This window comes from Saccopteryx bilineata, chromosome 2 (genome assembly GCF_036850765.1).
Source record: "Saccopteryx bilineata isolate mSacBil1 chromosome 2, mSacBil1_pri_phased_curated, whole genome shotgun sequence".
NCBI lineage: Eukaryota > Metazoa > Chordata > Mammalia > Chiroptera > Emballonuridae > Saccopteryx > Saccopteryx bilineata.
Window position 1 is genome coordinate 304,871,759 of NC_089491.1, and position 12,321 is coordinate 304,884,079.

The following is a 12,321-nucleotide window of genomic DNA, read 5'->3' on the forward strand; positions in this document are numbered from 1 at the left end:
ACTCTGTCCCTCCAGCCATGAGCTGTGTGTCCAGATGTCAGACTTTCATATAAAACTGTCCCTTTGATATGTCACTAGGTGACTAACAATGTGGCCCGAACAGAACTTGTCCTTTCCTCCCCAAATCTCCTCTTGGTCACATCAGTGAACAGCACGCCGCCCGCTCCAGGGCTCACCTGGCATCTAAGGCCTTCCCTGATCCCTCCTGTCCTCACCTCCTACCTTCCGGCCAACAGCAAGTCCTGTCGGCTCTACCTCAAAAAACAGTTTAGAGCCTTTGTATCTCTCCGAATCCACCCTGATCCCCTGGTCCAGCGGCCACCCCTCACGCCTGGACTGCAATGGTGGCATCTCAGTCTCCCTGCGTGGCTGGCCTCTTTGACTCAGGAAGTCTGGCTGGGGTGGGGCCTTGGAACCTGATTTTCCTTTTTTATTTTAACATTTATTTATTTATTTATTCATTTTAGAGAGGAGAGGAAGAGACAGAGAGAGAGAGGAGAGACAGAGAGAGAGAAGGGGGGGGGGGGGAGCAGGAAGCATCAACTCCCATATGTGCCTTGACCAGGCAAGCCCAGGGTTTTTGAACCGGCGACCTCAGCATTTCCAGGTCGATGCTTTATCCACTGTGCCACCACAGGTCAGGCCATGATTTTCCTTTTTTAAAAACCTTCACCCCGGGTGAGTTTTGATGGTCAGTGCCCAGGATGCTCCTGACTTTCTTTCTTCTCCTGAACCCAGAGTCCCGCCTCACCCTCTCTCCCTAAGCAGCGGGCCCCGTGTCCTCAGAGGTTGGCCACCACAGTGCCTGTACCCTCACTCTTCACCCGGAAAGTCGCCCCAGTTCCAGGGACCAGGACTCCCTCCCCCCTGAACTTCCCACTTCCTTCCCCCTGCTCTCATTCCCCGCCTCTCCCTCTCCCGGGTTGTTGTCCCTCAGTCCCTCTGCAACAGTGATAGCTTCACAGAACACCCCTCCACACAGGCGTCCCCCTTTGTCCTCTGCCTACAACAGGCTCACGCTACCCTGACCCCCCGTCGGACAAAACTCTCTTCAGGTTGGAAATATCTGCAATATTTCTCCGCTTCCCATCTTCTCATTCTCAGCCAAGCCTGGCTTCTCCCCAGTGAGTTCCCAGTCTCTGGAGGTGTTTAAACAGGCCCTGTAACTCTCCTCTATAAAGGAATGTCACAGAGGTGATTCAAGTCCTGCTGGGAGGTCGGGCTAGATGACCTTCCAGGAATCTGCAATCTGGACCCCTTTGTCACAGACGGTGACAGACGTATCATACATATCAGGGTGAAAATTAAGGCCCATCACGCAGGCCCAGACCTCCTGCCTCCTGGGCGGACCAGTTCCTTAAAGGCAGCCCACATGCCAGTCTGGCTCTTTGAGAATCACCTGGAGAGTTTCAGAATGTAAATCCTCAGGCTCCAGCCCAGAGAGGGTGATTCTGAAGGCCCCAGGGTTCCTGGTCTCCACTGGCCACACGGCTCTGGGCACTGAGGTAAACACGGGAGGGCCAAGGCCAGAGCCTGCTTCCCTTGTACTCCTGGCAGGTTGTCCACAGGGATCTGACCCTACAAGGCAGGAACCGCCTCCTGCAGCCCTCTTATGAGTACAGACTCAGGGGCCCAGAGAGGGGAAGGGGCTGTCCCAAGACCACAAGGCTCCACCCCCTGGATTTCCATCCCTTCTTCAACAGCATCTCGCCCCTCCCTCCCCTCGCCCTCCTCAACAGTCCCGCCACACTGGCAGAGTTCAGTCCTGCACAGAAGTCCTGGGCAGTGGTATGGCCAGGAGCGTATGGTTCTCCTGAATCTCCGAGAAGTGAAAGGAGGCCACTCACCACGTTGATGAGGACCATGGTGGCTGGCTTCACTCTGGAGGAGATGGGAATGGAGACGAGCTGACCCAGGGTGATGAAGCCCCAGAAGAGGCTGGGGAGGTAGCCAGCCACCTTGTGTCCCACGGACAGCGGCTTCTCCACGGCGTAGCTGTACACAAAGGTGGAATATGCCCCCTGTGGAGAGACAGGCCCTGCTGAGCAAATCCAAGGAGCAGCCAGATCATCGCCCGGGGAAAGGAAGCCCTGGCTGGGCAGGCGTGGGGAGGACGGCTCCTGCACCTAGACGCTCAACAGAGGGGGGCTTGGAGCCGGGACTATAGAGCACACAGAGGCCGGAGCTGAGAACAGAACTTGGGGAGCCACAGCTCCTGGACTGCACCTGTGGAGGCCTCTGGGTGCCAAGGAGGCATCTCCCCACAGGAAGCACAAGGTGTCTGGGCAAAAAAGCACTGTGGTCCCCTTCACCAGAGCAGGGGTCCGCTACCTGCCTCATTTATCAGGATTCCACTGAAAGTTTTCTGTTAAAGAAAAAAAAAGTTTTTTGCTGCAGAAAAAAAAAAGTGTGTACAGGCATCTCATTTTACAGGCGAGAGGGCAGAGAGAAGTGACTTGCCCAAGGTCACACTGAGAGTTGGAAGTCAACCAGTACTGTCACGAGTACTTCCCACTAGGTCATCTAAGTTTGCAGGGTCCTCTCTTTGGAGAGTCCCTCCTATGGCCATTAGTTAGCCATTCAGAACTGTCCTAATCTAATCCTTAGAGATTTCTGGGAAAGGCATTAAATAGCGTAACAGAGGTCACTAGCAGACTGAATACCTGGGCCCAGAGCCTGCCTGTAGCTTGTTTGTACTACATGGCTTGAGAAGCCCAGGTGTGAAATGTATTCCAGGAAGCAGGGTACCGTAGAGTTTATTTGGCATGACCTCTACTCGGCAGGACAGGGCTCTGCTGCTTTAAAACATGTGGGTAGCCTGCTCAGTAACAAACCTATAGGCTCCTATCCACAGAGGTAATGAAAACGTAAACAATTGGCTGGGACAGAAGACCATAGTACCAAGGGGCTATGAATGATTCTGGAAACAGTCTCCCCCTAGACTTTTTGTTTAAATGTTTGGATCACCTGAACTTCAGGTGAGGTCTCTAGGAAACCTTGATGCCCCTCTGTTTCTCTTACCATCCCCAGATTTGAGTCTTGGGGTGGAGGGGCACCCTGAGGGCAGGCTCACCGTCATCCCGTCGGTCATGAACAGGACCAGGGCAGCTGTGATGTGGATAGCAAAGAAGGAATAAGGGGCTCCTCTGAAGCTCCTCCTCTGGCAGCAGCTGAACAGGTCGTCATGTGCTGGACGAGACACCAGAAGACCAGGGCTGAGTCACAGCTTCTGTTCCTGCCCTCTGCGTGCCCAGGGGAGTGGCTGGCGGCAGAGAGGACCACTTACTGCCTCCCACCCCTTCTAGTTTCAACCAACCATCTGTTAGAAACAGACCCTGTCCATCTTATAGTCCTGGTGCAAGCAAGGCTCAGAGAGGTCAAGTAACTTGCCCAAGGTCACACAAGTAGAGTTAAGCAGAATAGAGGCTGGAGCCAGAAGTCTGCCTTCCTTATTCCCTCGGCCAGGTTGCTCCATCTCCTGCATCACGAGACCATTGGTGCCAGGGTTCTTTTTTTTTTTAATTATTTTATTTTATTTTATTTATTCATTTTAGAGAGGAGAGAGAGAGAGAGACAGAGAGAGAGAAGGGGGGAGGAGCTGGAAGCATCAACTCCCATATGTGCCTTGACCAGGCAAGCCCAGGGTTTCGAACCGGCGACCTCAGCATTTCCAGGTCGACGCTTTATCCACTGCGCCACCACAGGTCAGACCAGGGTTCTTTTCTTATCATTCTCATCTGTGATCTGTGGTTACCCTCTGGGGGAGGGGTTACCAGTGAAGCCTCCCTGTGGGGCTGTGAGAGTGAAAGTTCATTAGCATCCCCACCTGGGTGTGCCTGAGTCTTTGGGGGCAGCGAGGAAGGGTCGTCCTTCTCAGAAGGCTGTGTCTCCAAGGCGAGCTCATCTGCAGTCAGGAGCAGTGGCCTCCTCTGCGGGCAGCAGGTCAGCAGCCGCTCTTTGGACAGCAGATACAGCACAGCCATGGGCACTGGGAGCTGGGGGTGGGCAGAGGGTCAGGAGCACCCTGGTCCCATCAGGCTGCCCCCTACCCATGCCTGGCCCACTGCATACAACCTCCACTGTCATAGAGCACATGTCTGCACAGTCCTGGGAGAGGACAGCTTTTTTTCAAGGGTGCCCACCTAATAGGTGTCCCCAGCTAATGCAGCCTTGACCCAGTGTAGGACTGGTGTACTTGCTGCCCGACCTTAACCACATCTGTTTTCCTGAAAAGACAGGTACTTGTCACATGCAAGCTTAGAATCATACCGGAATGCTGCTGGCACAGGAGAGGTACCAGAGATAAACTTGTTTCCAAAGAAGTTTTGCTTTCGTTCATCACAGCTCTAGAAAGCGTGCTGGGGAATTATTATCCCCATCTTCCAGATGGGGCAAATGAAGCTCAAAGTTATCATTTAGAACCTGATATGCTGGAAGAGACCAGAGTGCATTAGACCAGAGACCCAGCGAGCATTAGTGCTGGTCACACAGTTGACTTGGGGAGAGCAGGACTGGCACCGGGCATCCCGATTCTGTCCAGTGCCACCTCCACCTCAGGGGCTGTCGGGGTGATGTTACACCCTAGGAGGGTGGAGGCTGTCCTCAGGGGTTTCGTGTCTAAACGGGAAAACAGACGTGGACTCCTTTTGATTAAAAAATGCATGCTACAAGCAACACACAAGCCCGCTTTACATTCACTGCTATTTATGTTAAGCTGCTTAGGTTTTGCAAACTCCCCAGAGCAGCAATTTTCAACCTTTTTCATCTCATGACACACATAAACCAATGACTAAAATTCTGCAGCACACCAAAAAAATATATTTTTTGCCAATCTGAAAAAAAAAGAAGGTATAATTTTGATTCATTCACACCAGATGGTTACTGTTGTGTTGGCTGTTATTTTTTTATTTGGCAGGGAAAAGAGGTCAGTGTCCCTGACTAAACACAGTCAGGTACGGTGTGCTTTATAAATTCTTGCAGCACACATTGGCTGGAAATCACTGCCCCAGAGCAATGAGAAGAGTCTCCTGCTTCTGAGGTCTGGAGAAGCCTCTGCCCCCTCCCTCAGCTGCCCTGTCTGTATCTAACCACCCTCGCTGCCGGGAAGACCCTCATCCAGTCTAGCCTCTGCCTTTGCTGCTGCAACGCCATCCAGTGCTTCCAGCTTAGGATAGAGAGGGAGCTCGAGGGGCTTTGGAAGTTTCCCAGGGGCCAGTCCGATGGGCTCCACTAGGCTCAAAGGAGAGCAGAGGTGGAAGTCTGCCTGGGGCTGGTTCACATGAGCATTTTTCAAGTCACCTGAACACCAGCTTTGTGCTGACACCTCCCTATGGGCACCTTGGGAGCCTCCCTCTGCACTCAAAAATAAGTCAAAGTCAGATTCTGCCTAGCAGAGTTTGAGCCACAAATTGGGCCTGAATGGAAGGCGACACAGTTCCTGCTTTCAAGAGTCCTGGGTCTGAAGGGGGAGATGAGGCTGACCCTCTAGTCTGGTGGGGGAAACAGGAAAGCCACACGCAGAGGCCTGTGGTGGCAGAATGCCTGAGTGGAGGCCAAGGGGAAACAGCTGTAAAAGGGCCAGATAGCTCAGGTGGGGCTTTCCAGGGAGGTGGGTGATGGGAAAAACTCACACCTGGCATTGCCACGGGAACACAATCCATCTTTAGAAGAAGCCCATTCAGGGAAGGCAGACTCCACCTTCTAAGCCAGAGTGCCAGGGGGGCTGCGCCTGTGTGCGCCTGTGTGTGCGCAAGTGCACGTGCCCACGTGCTTGGATGGCCTCATTCTCTTCTGTGGCGGGCTGTTTATCTTCAGACACAAACCAATGGGAAAAGTACAGAAACCCTGCAGCAAACAAAGTGCCTCTAGTTTGCACCTTGTGGGGCAAAACGACCTCGGGGTCATGCTGGACCTTCTAGCTCCCTGGCCCCAGAGTCCCAGCCTGACACTGTAGACACTGTACTGACAGTGCTCCCCCTTTGCAGGCCCCCCGTGGAGAGCACAGGCCCAAAGCTGCATTGTTCCCAAACAATGATGGGCAGGGTGGGAAGGGAAGGAGCAGAGGGAGAGGGGGCATTCCTGAGCCCCCAGGGAACATTCTGTTAGAGGGAAAGGGAAGTTACAAAGGAGAAAAAAGGAAAATGAGCAGGGACTGCAGGGCGGCAGGTAGGAGGTTTGTGCTAGGGGCCGGGGTTCCAGACTGACCCGGCCTCTTGCTGGCCCCATCAGGGCTTTGAGCCAGGGACGGCATGACACCCTGCTGCTCAGTGGGACTGGGTGGTCTCAAGAGCCCCTTTCAGTGCCACACGCACAGCATCACTCTGAGTCCCAGCAGCAGCTGGGGGGACTGCTGACTTGCCTGAAGCCAGCTGGCCTGCCTCTGGAGGGGTGACCAGCCTGCTTAGTGCAGGAGAAGCCCTAAGTCAGAGTGACAAGCCACACGGTGACTCCATCCCACAGCCAGCAGGCCAGCGGCCACCTGAAACACTCCCCACCCCACCCATGCTGGGCCCAAGAGGAGGCCAGGGCTGCTCCTGACGTTTCTGACAGTTCTCCCCAAATGGGGGTCAGGATTGGGGTGGGGGAGTCTCCCCACCTCTCCCTCTGGCCCCAGCCTGGGCTAACATGGGAGTTGCAGAGCACCAGAGGTCTCCAGCCAGAGACCAGAGTCAGTGCTGACCGGGGAGGTCCAGAGAGGCCACAGCATCTGACCTGGTCACTGTGAGGCAGGCTCCTTGCTGCACTCCCATGAAGGCAGCTTTGACAGGCAGGGACCCTGGGAGCTTGTCTATCCCAGCATCCACAGGAGTCCCCTCACCCACCCCACCCCCGCACAGCAGGTCACTGAGAATCCCACCAGCCACTTAGGACCCTGGAGAAGAGCCTACCCTGCCCTGCAGTGCTCCTGACTAGGGGCAGCTTCACATGACCTTGGAGGAAAGGGGCGGGTTTCCCACAGAGCCTCAGATGACTTGAAAATTGACCCTGATTTTACAGTGCTAAACCTGTTTACTGCTTTACTGCCCTTGAGAATCGTAATCACATTGAAGGACCTTAGAGGTGATGTCTTGCAACCCCCTTTGTATTCAGATAAATCCTGAGGGGTCAGCTCTCCCATCCTCTTGCCTTCTTGGGGCACACTCAGCCCCAGCTCGTTTCTCTGGATCGGAAGGATCTCCACTAGGAGCTGGAATGGGCTGGTGCGTGCAGCTGTCTACCAGGCCCACCCAGCCCTGCCCCAGTGGCACTCACGTTGATCAGGGCCATGATCCAGAAGGCGTAGGACACGCGGGTTCCTGCTCCGTCTGGCCGGGACAGCCCAGGGAGCGTCTGGTTGGACCAAGGTCGGGCCTCAGAGTGGTGCTGGCCCAGGACCCTGGAGGCATGGAAGAGGTGATGGCCGGAAGTGGCGTTGGCTGTGCTATTGGCAGGCATGCAGTTGTCCTCTGACAAGAAGGGGTCAGCGATAAGGGGGCTCAGCAGAGCCCCAAAGCCCACAAAGAAATGGAGAACCTGGGAAGGGAAGAGAGGTAGGATGGGGGTGACAGCTCAGCTCCATAACCCTTCCCCCTTTTGTGTCCCTTCTGGGGAGCCCGGGCCTGGCTCAAGTGGGAGCAAGGGAGTGGGAGGCAGGAAAGGGCAGGACGGAACTCCAGCCGTCTGCTTGTCCTGGGACAACCTGACAACAGTGACCAAGCACCTCCCTCACGCTCCCTCCCTCCCAGATCTTCACCCCCACGGGGAAGGGGTGGGCGGCACTGGTAACCATGTCAGCATCCAGCAACGGGGAGGGGGAATGGAGGGGAGGGCTGGACCTAAGTCTAGGGTAATGGGAGGACGAGGAAGTAAGAAGAGGGAAGAAGATGAGAGAAACACAGCAAACTCTCCTGTCACAGAACTTTCCAGTTGACAGAAAACTTTCTGGTTAGCACTTCGATTCCTGTGACCACCCTGCAGGCAGGGGCCATTGCCAAGTCCAGAGGTACCGGCCTCGCTGGTCACACTGGACTAAGACCTTACATCTTTCTGCATCACCACCCTGGCCCAGGAGCAAGGACACTGGGGCCTGGGGAGAGATGGATAGATGGACAGGGCTGTCCCCACCACCTCGCCCGTGACCACTGTGGGCTCACCTGGAGGAAGATGGCCGAGTCCTTCTGGTAGATCCTCACCAGCTGCATGTTGGCCACGGTGTCGATGCAGCCCATGGCCAGGCCCGCCAGTGCCATGACCGCGGCCAGCACCTTCACGTCGCGGCAGAAGGGGATGACAGCGAACACCAGGGAGATGGTCAGAGAAGAGGTGAAGAGCGCCCACAACGACTGGGCCAGGCTGCAGTCACGGAGGGGCGAGGTCAGCGGAGGGGGCCCGGAACCCCTCAAACACAGTGCCCCCTCCTTGTCCTCCATGTGCTGGGTGGCCCCGGGGACAGTTCCCCACCCTTTGGTGGAAGGGGAAAGGCAGCTGAGGAACAAGTTCTGTCACTCATTTACTAGGGGTTGCGGGCAAGATGTTCAATGAGCCTACGTCTCAGAGAACAGTACCCCTCTCGGGCTGGTTGTGATGACCCTAGAGTGTATGTGACAGGGATACACGGGCCTTCACGAGCGTAACTGCTATTAGTTTACTTATAAGGAGTTTTGTACTCCTTTTGTACAAATCTTTTACCTATAAAAGATCAGAGGGCATCTGCTGTCAGTATTTCAAGGGAACTGCCACATAATGTGAAGCTGGAGGTGCGATGGGAAATGGGACCCGAACCCCAGATCCCTGAGCCGGGCGACAGCGCGCCCTCTCCGTGCAGGAATGGAAACCGCCAGGCCCCGTGCAGGCACCAGCCTGAGCTCCTGAGCTCCTAAACCAAAGCCCCCAGCAAGCTAGCCGGGCAATGTGGTGGATCCTCTACGGGCAGAGCCCCTGGCGAGTGTCTGGACGGGACGCGCTGTGGCCATCCCCACTGACAGGTCCCCAGAGGAGCGGGGGCAGAGCCCCTGGCGAGTGTCTGGATGGGACGCTGTGGCCATCCCCACTGACAGGTCCCCAGAGGAGCGGGGGCAGAGCCCCTGGCGAGTGTCTGGATGGGACGCTGTGGCCATCCCCACTGACAGGTCCCCAGAGGAGCGCCCCGCAGGCACAGGCTGGGCCTGTGTCCCAGGAGTGAATGAAGGGAGTGTCTAAGGCTCCATCAGGGCCGCTTTGGTACGCTCTGCCCTATACCTACTTGCAGAGAAAGGAAGCCTTGTATTTTCTGGGGCCAATCTAAAAGGCTAATGTCGGGTGGGAGGGGGGGGAGATTGAGCAGCAAGAAGGTTCTGGAAGGTAGAAGTTGTGATGAAACTTTCTCAAATTACGAAAAGTGGGGGAGCCCCAGTCAGCCTCTGTGGCTGCTGAACCCGGAGGGGAGCAGGGTGTGCAGCATGAAGACGGGCCTGAATTTATACACATCGAAGGCAAGAGAAATGCCCCCAAAGACCCTGCCAGCTGTCTGTTCTGGGAGGTTGTTGCCTCTGGCCCCTTGGCCCTCGGTTTCTCATCTTGCCCATCTCTGACGAAACCCTGTATCCGAGCGCTCTGCTGATGGCAGCAGCCCGTTATTTTCTCTCTTCTTGTCTCCAGGCCGATCTGCCGGGGAGATTACTGATCATGACCCCAGCCTGTTCCCAGCTCAGAGATGTGCGAGAGGAGAGGGGGGCTCACTCCCCCGGCCACTGTGAGGACAACAGGGAGGTCATGGGGCGGCCCTGATGCCCGCTCACCCCAGGCAGCCAGTTCTGTGGGCCCCCAGGCCTGGCACCCCGCTGGCCGCGCCTCACGTGCCTTCATGGTGCCAACAGAGGTGAGGCCCACGCCTCCACGGGGCGCTGAAAACGGCAGGCCTTTCATGATAGCTCTTCCTCTCCCCTTTCTTTCCCCACACAGATAGACTAGGCACCCTCCTGGGTGGCCTGACTTCAGGGCTACCAAGGGAGTCCCCTCTGTCCCCCTCAGATACTCACTGCATTGACCCAGTACACAGAGGGTGACATTTACACCACCTCACTCACCACTTTGTGGTAAAGCACAGATACCCCATGTACAAATACTCTCTTGAAGAATTAACACATTATCATACGCCCTAAAACCTGAATGAAGTGGTTAGTGATCAGTCTTGTCGCCAAGTCCTAAGGGAACGGGACCTGGGAATCAGTCCCTCCGTTGGGAAGGAGCTGTGGGGAAAGCAAGGTAGTTTACATAACAACTAACATTTGTTTTCAGTGTCCAAACATGACAGTGCTGTAAGGCAGACTTTGCAATGTTGACACACAAGTAAACTGAGGCTGGGGAAGGCCAAGAAAGTATCTGACAGAGCCTGGACTTAGACCCAGGTCCTCTAGGCCATGCGGCTTTTCCATGGAGGAGTGTGTGTGTGGTGTACGTGTGCAAAGGCTGGTGCTGGGCCACAGTCCCAGCCAGGCTGGTGGTGGGTGGCCAGCAGGGAGCATGAGGCCAGATTGTGCAGAGCCTGATCTCAGGAAGCAATAGAGAACAGCTACGGTCACTAGAGCATGGGCCCTCAGTGGTCCCTCTGCCGGTGTTACGGAAGATCCAAATGCTTTATATTACAGCTGCTGGCTTCATCGCAGGCCTCCCGGGGCACCTGCTGCAGCCTGCTCACTGCAGGGCCGCACGCCTGGCTCTGTGCTCGGCCCTGAGAAGGTGCTGGATGTTGCTAGTGAAGTGGGACTAGTGCTCGAGGAAAGGTGTGTCTTACGCACTCAGAGTGGCCTAGAGGAACAGATGGGAGACTGTTAGGAGGCTGGTGCAGGGCTGTGTGGGAGACACAGAGAGATACCTGGAAGGTGTGAGTAGAACGGCAGGAGGTTCAGGAAGTGGAAAAGGGGTTGGGCAAGGGCTGGTGGCCAGTGGACTGCCTGTCCAGGCCTCTCCTCTCTCCCATCCGTACCCTTTCACCTTGGCATTCTGGAGAAGGACACTGATACTGACAGGGGGCTTTTTAAAATGGAATTTATTGGGATGACACTGGTTCACAAAACCATACAGGTTTGTTTGTTGTTTTTTACAGAGACAGAGAGAGAATCAGAGAGAGGGACAGACAGGGACAGAAAAACAGGAATGGAGAGAGATGAGAAACATCAATCATTAGTTTTTCGTTGTGACACCTTAGTTGTTCATTGATTGCTTTCTCATATGTGCCTTGACCGTGGGCCTTCAGCAGACCGAGTAACCCCTTGCTCAAGCCAGCGACCTTGGGTCCAAGCTGGTGAGCATTGCTCAAATCAGATGAGCCTGCGCTCAAGCTGGCGACCTCGAGGTCTCGAACCTGGGTCCTCTGCATCCCAGTCTGACACTCTATCCACTGCGCCACCACCTGGTCAGGCAAAACCTGTATTGTTTTGTTTTGTTTTTGTATTTTTCTGAAGCTGGAAACAGGGAGAGACAGTCAGACAGACTCCCGCATGCGCCCGACCGGGATCCACCCGGCACACCCACCAGGGGCGACGCTCTGCCCACCAGGGAGCGATGCTCTGCCCCTCCAGGGTGTCGCTCTGCCGTGACCAGAGCCACTCTAGCGCCTGGGGCAGAGGCCAAGGAGCCATCCCCAGCGCCCGGGCCATCTTTGCTCCAATGGAGCCTTGGCTGCGGGAGGGGAAGAGAGAGACAGAGAGGAAAGCGCGGCGGAGGGGTGGAGAAGCAAATGGGCGCTTCTCCTATGTGCCCTGGCCGGGAATCAAACCCGGGTCCCCCTCACGCCAGGCCGACGCTCTACCGCTGAGCCAACCGGCCAGGGCCAAAACCATACAGGTTTTAAATGTACAACTCAACAAAACATCATCTGCACACTGCATCGTGTGCCCATCACCTCAGGCAAAGTCTCTTTCTTGCCTTTGCCCACCTCGCCAGCCGCCATCCCCTGTCCCTCTTTCTATTACCAAACTACTCCCTTCACCTTCTTTCATTCTCATGTGGGCTTTCTTGTTCCCAGGCCCAGTGACAAGCAGGAGGAAGGCATACCGACAGAACAGGCAGAAAGGAGAGGCTGGGAGAATCTGCCCAGGAAGTGCCCTCCCGCATCCAGAATCTGCCCAGGAAGTGCCCTCCCGCATCTCCTGCCACCCGCTGGACTGAGGAGGGTCAAGCCCATATTGCCCAATGGTTCCTGGGCATTAGGGGGACTGAGGCTTGTTCCCAGTAAGTGGGGACAACTGCACCTCAGGAAACCAGTTGCTTCTGCAAACTGTTTCTGAGTATTCCAAAACTGCCTGAACACCTTTGTTTAGAATGGTGTGTTGTTGCCAAGAAAAAAGGAGTCTCAGATACATC

The 12,321-nt window shown here is 55.5% G+C and overlaps 1 protein-coding gene across 1 annotated transcript in view; it reads right to left on the reverse strand.

Moving 5' to 3' along the window:
- MFSD4A (major facilitator superfamily domain containing 4A) overlaps nucleotides 1-12,321 on the reverse strand; it is a 34,046-nt gene that overhangs the window by 13,445 nt on the left and 8,280 nt on the right. Inside the window, exons 2-6 of the mRNA XM_066261551.1 lie at nucleotides 8,133-8,331; nucleotides 7,252-7,512; nucleotides 3,827-3,995; nucleotides 3,074-3,189; nucleotides 1,848-2,021 (exon numbers count right to left, since the gene is read on the reverse strand). Coding sequence (XP_066117648.1) covers nucleotides 1,848-2,021; nucleotides 3,074-3,189; nucleotides 3,827-3,995; nucleotides 7,252-7,512; nucleotides 8,133-8,331 — 919 coding nt within the window. The remainder of the gene's footprint in view (nucleotides 1-1,847; nucleotides 2,022-3,073; nucleotides 3,190-3,826; nucleotides 3,996-7,251; nucleotides 7,513-8,132; nucleotides 8,332-12,321) is intronic.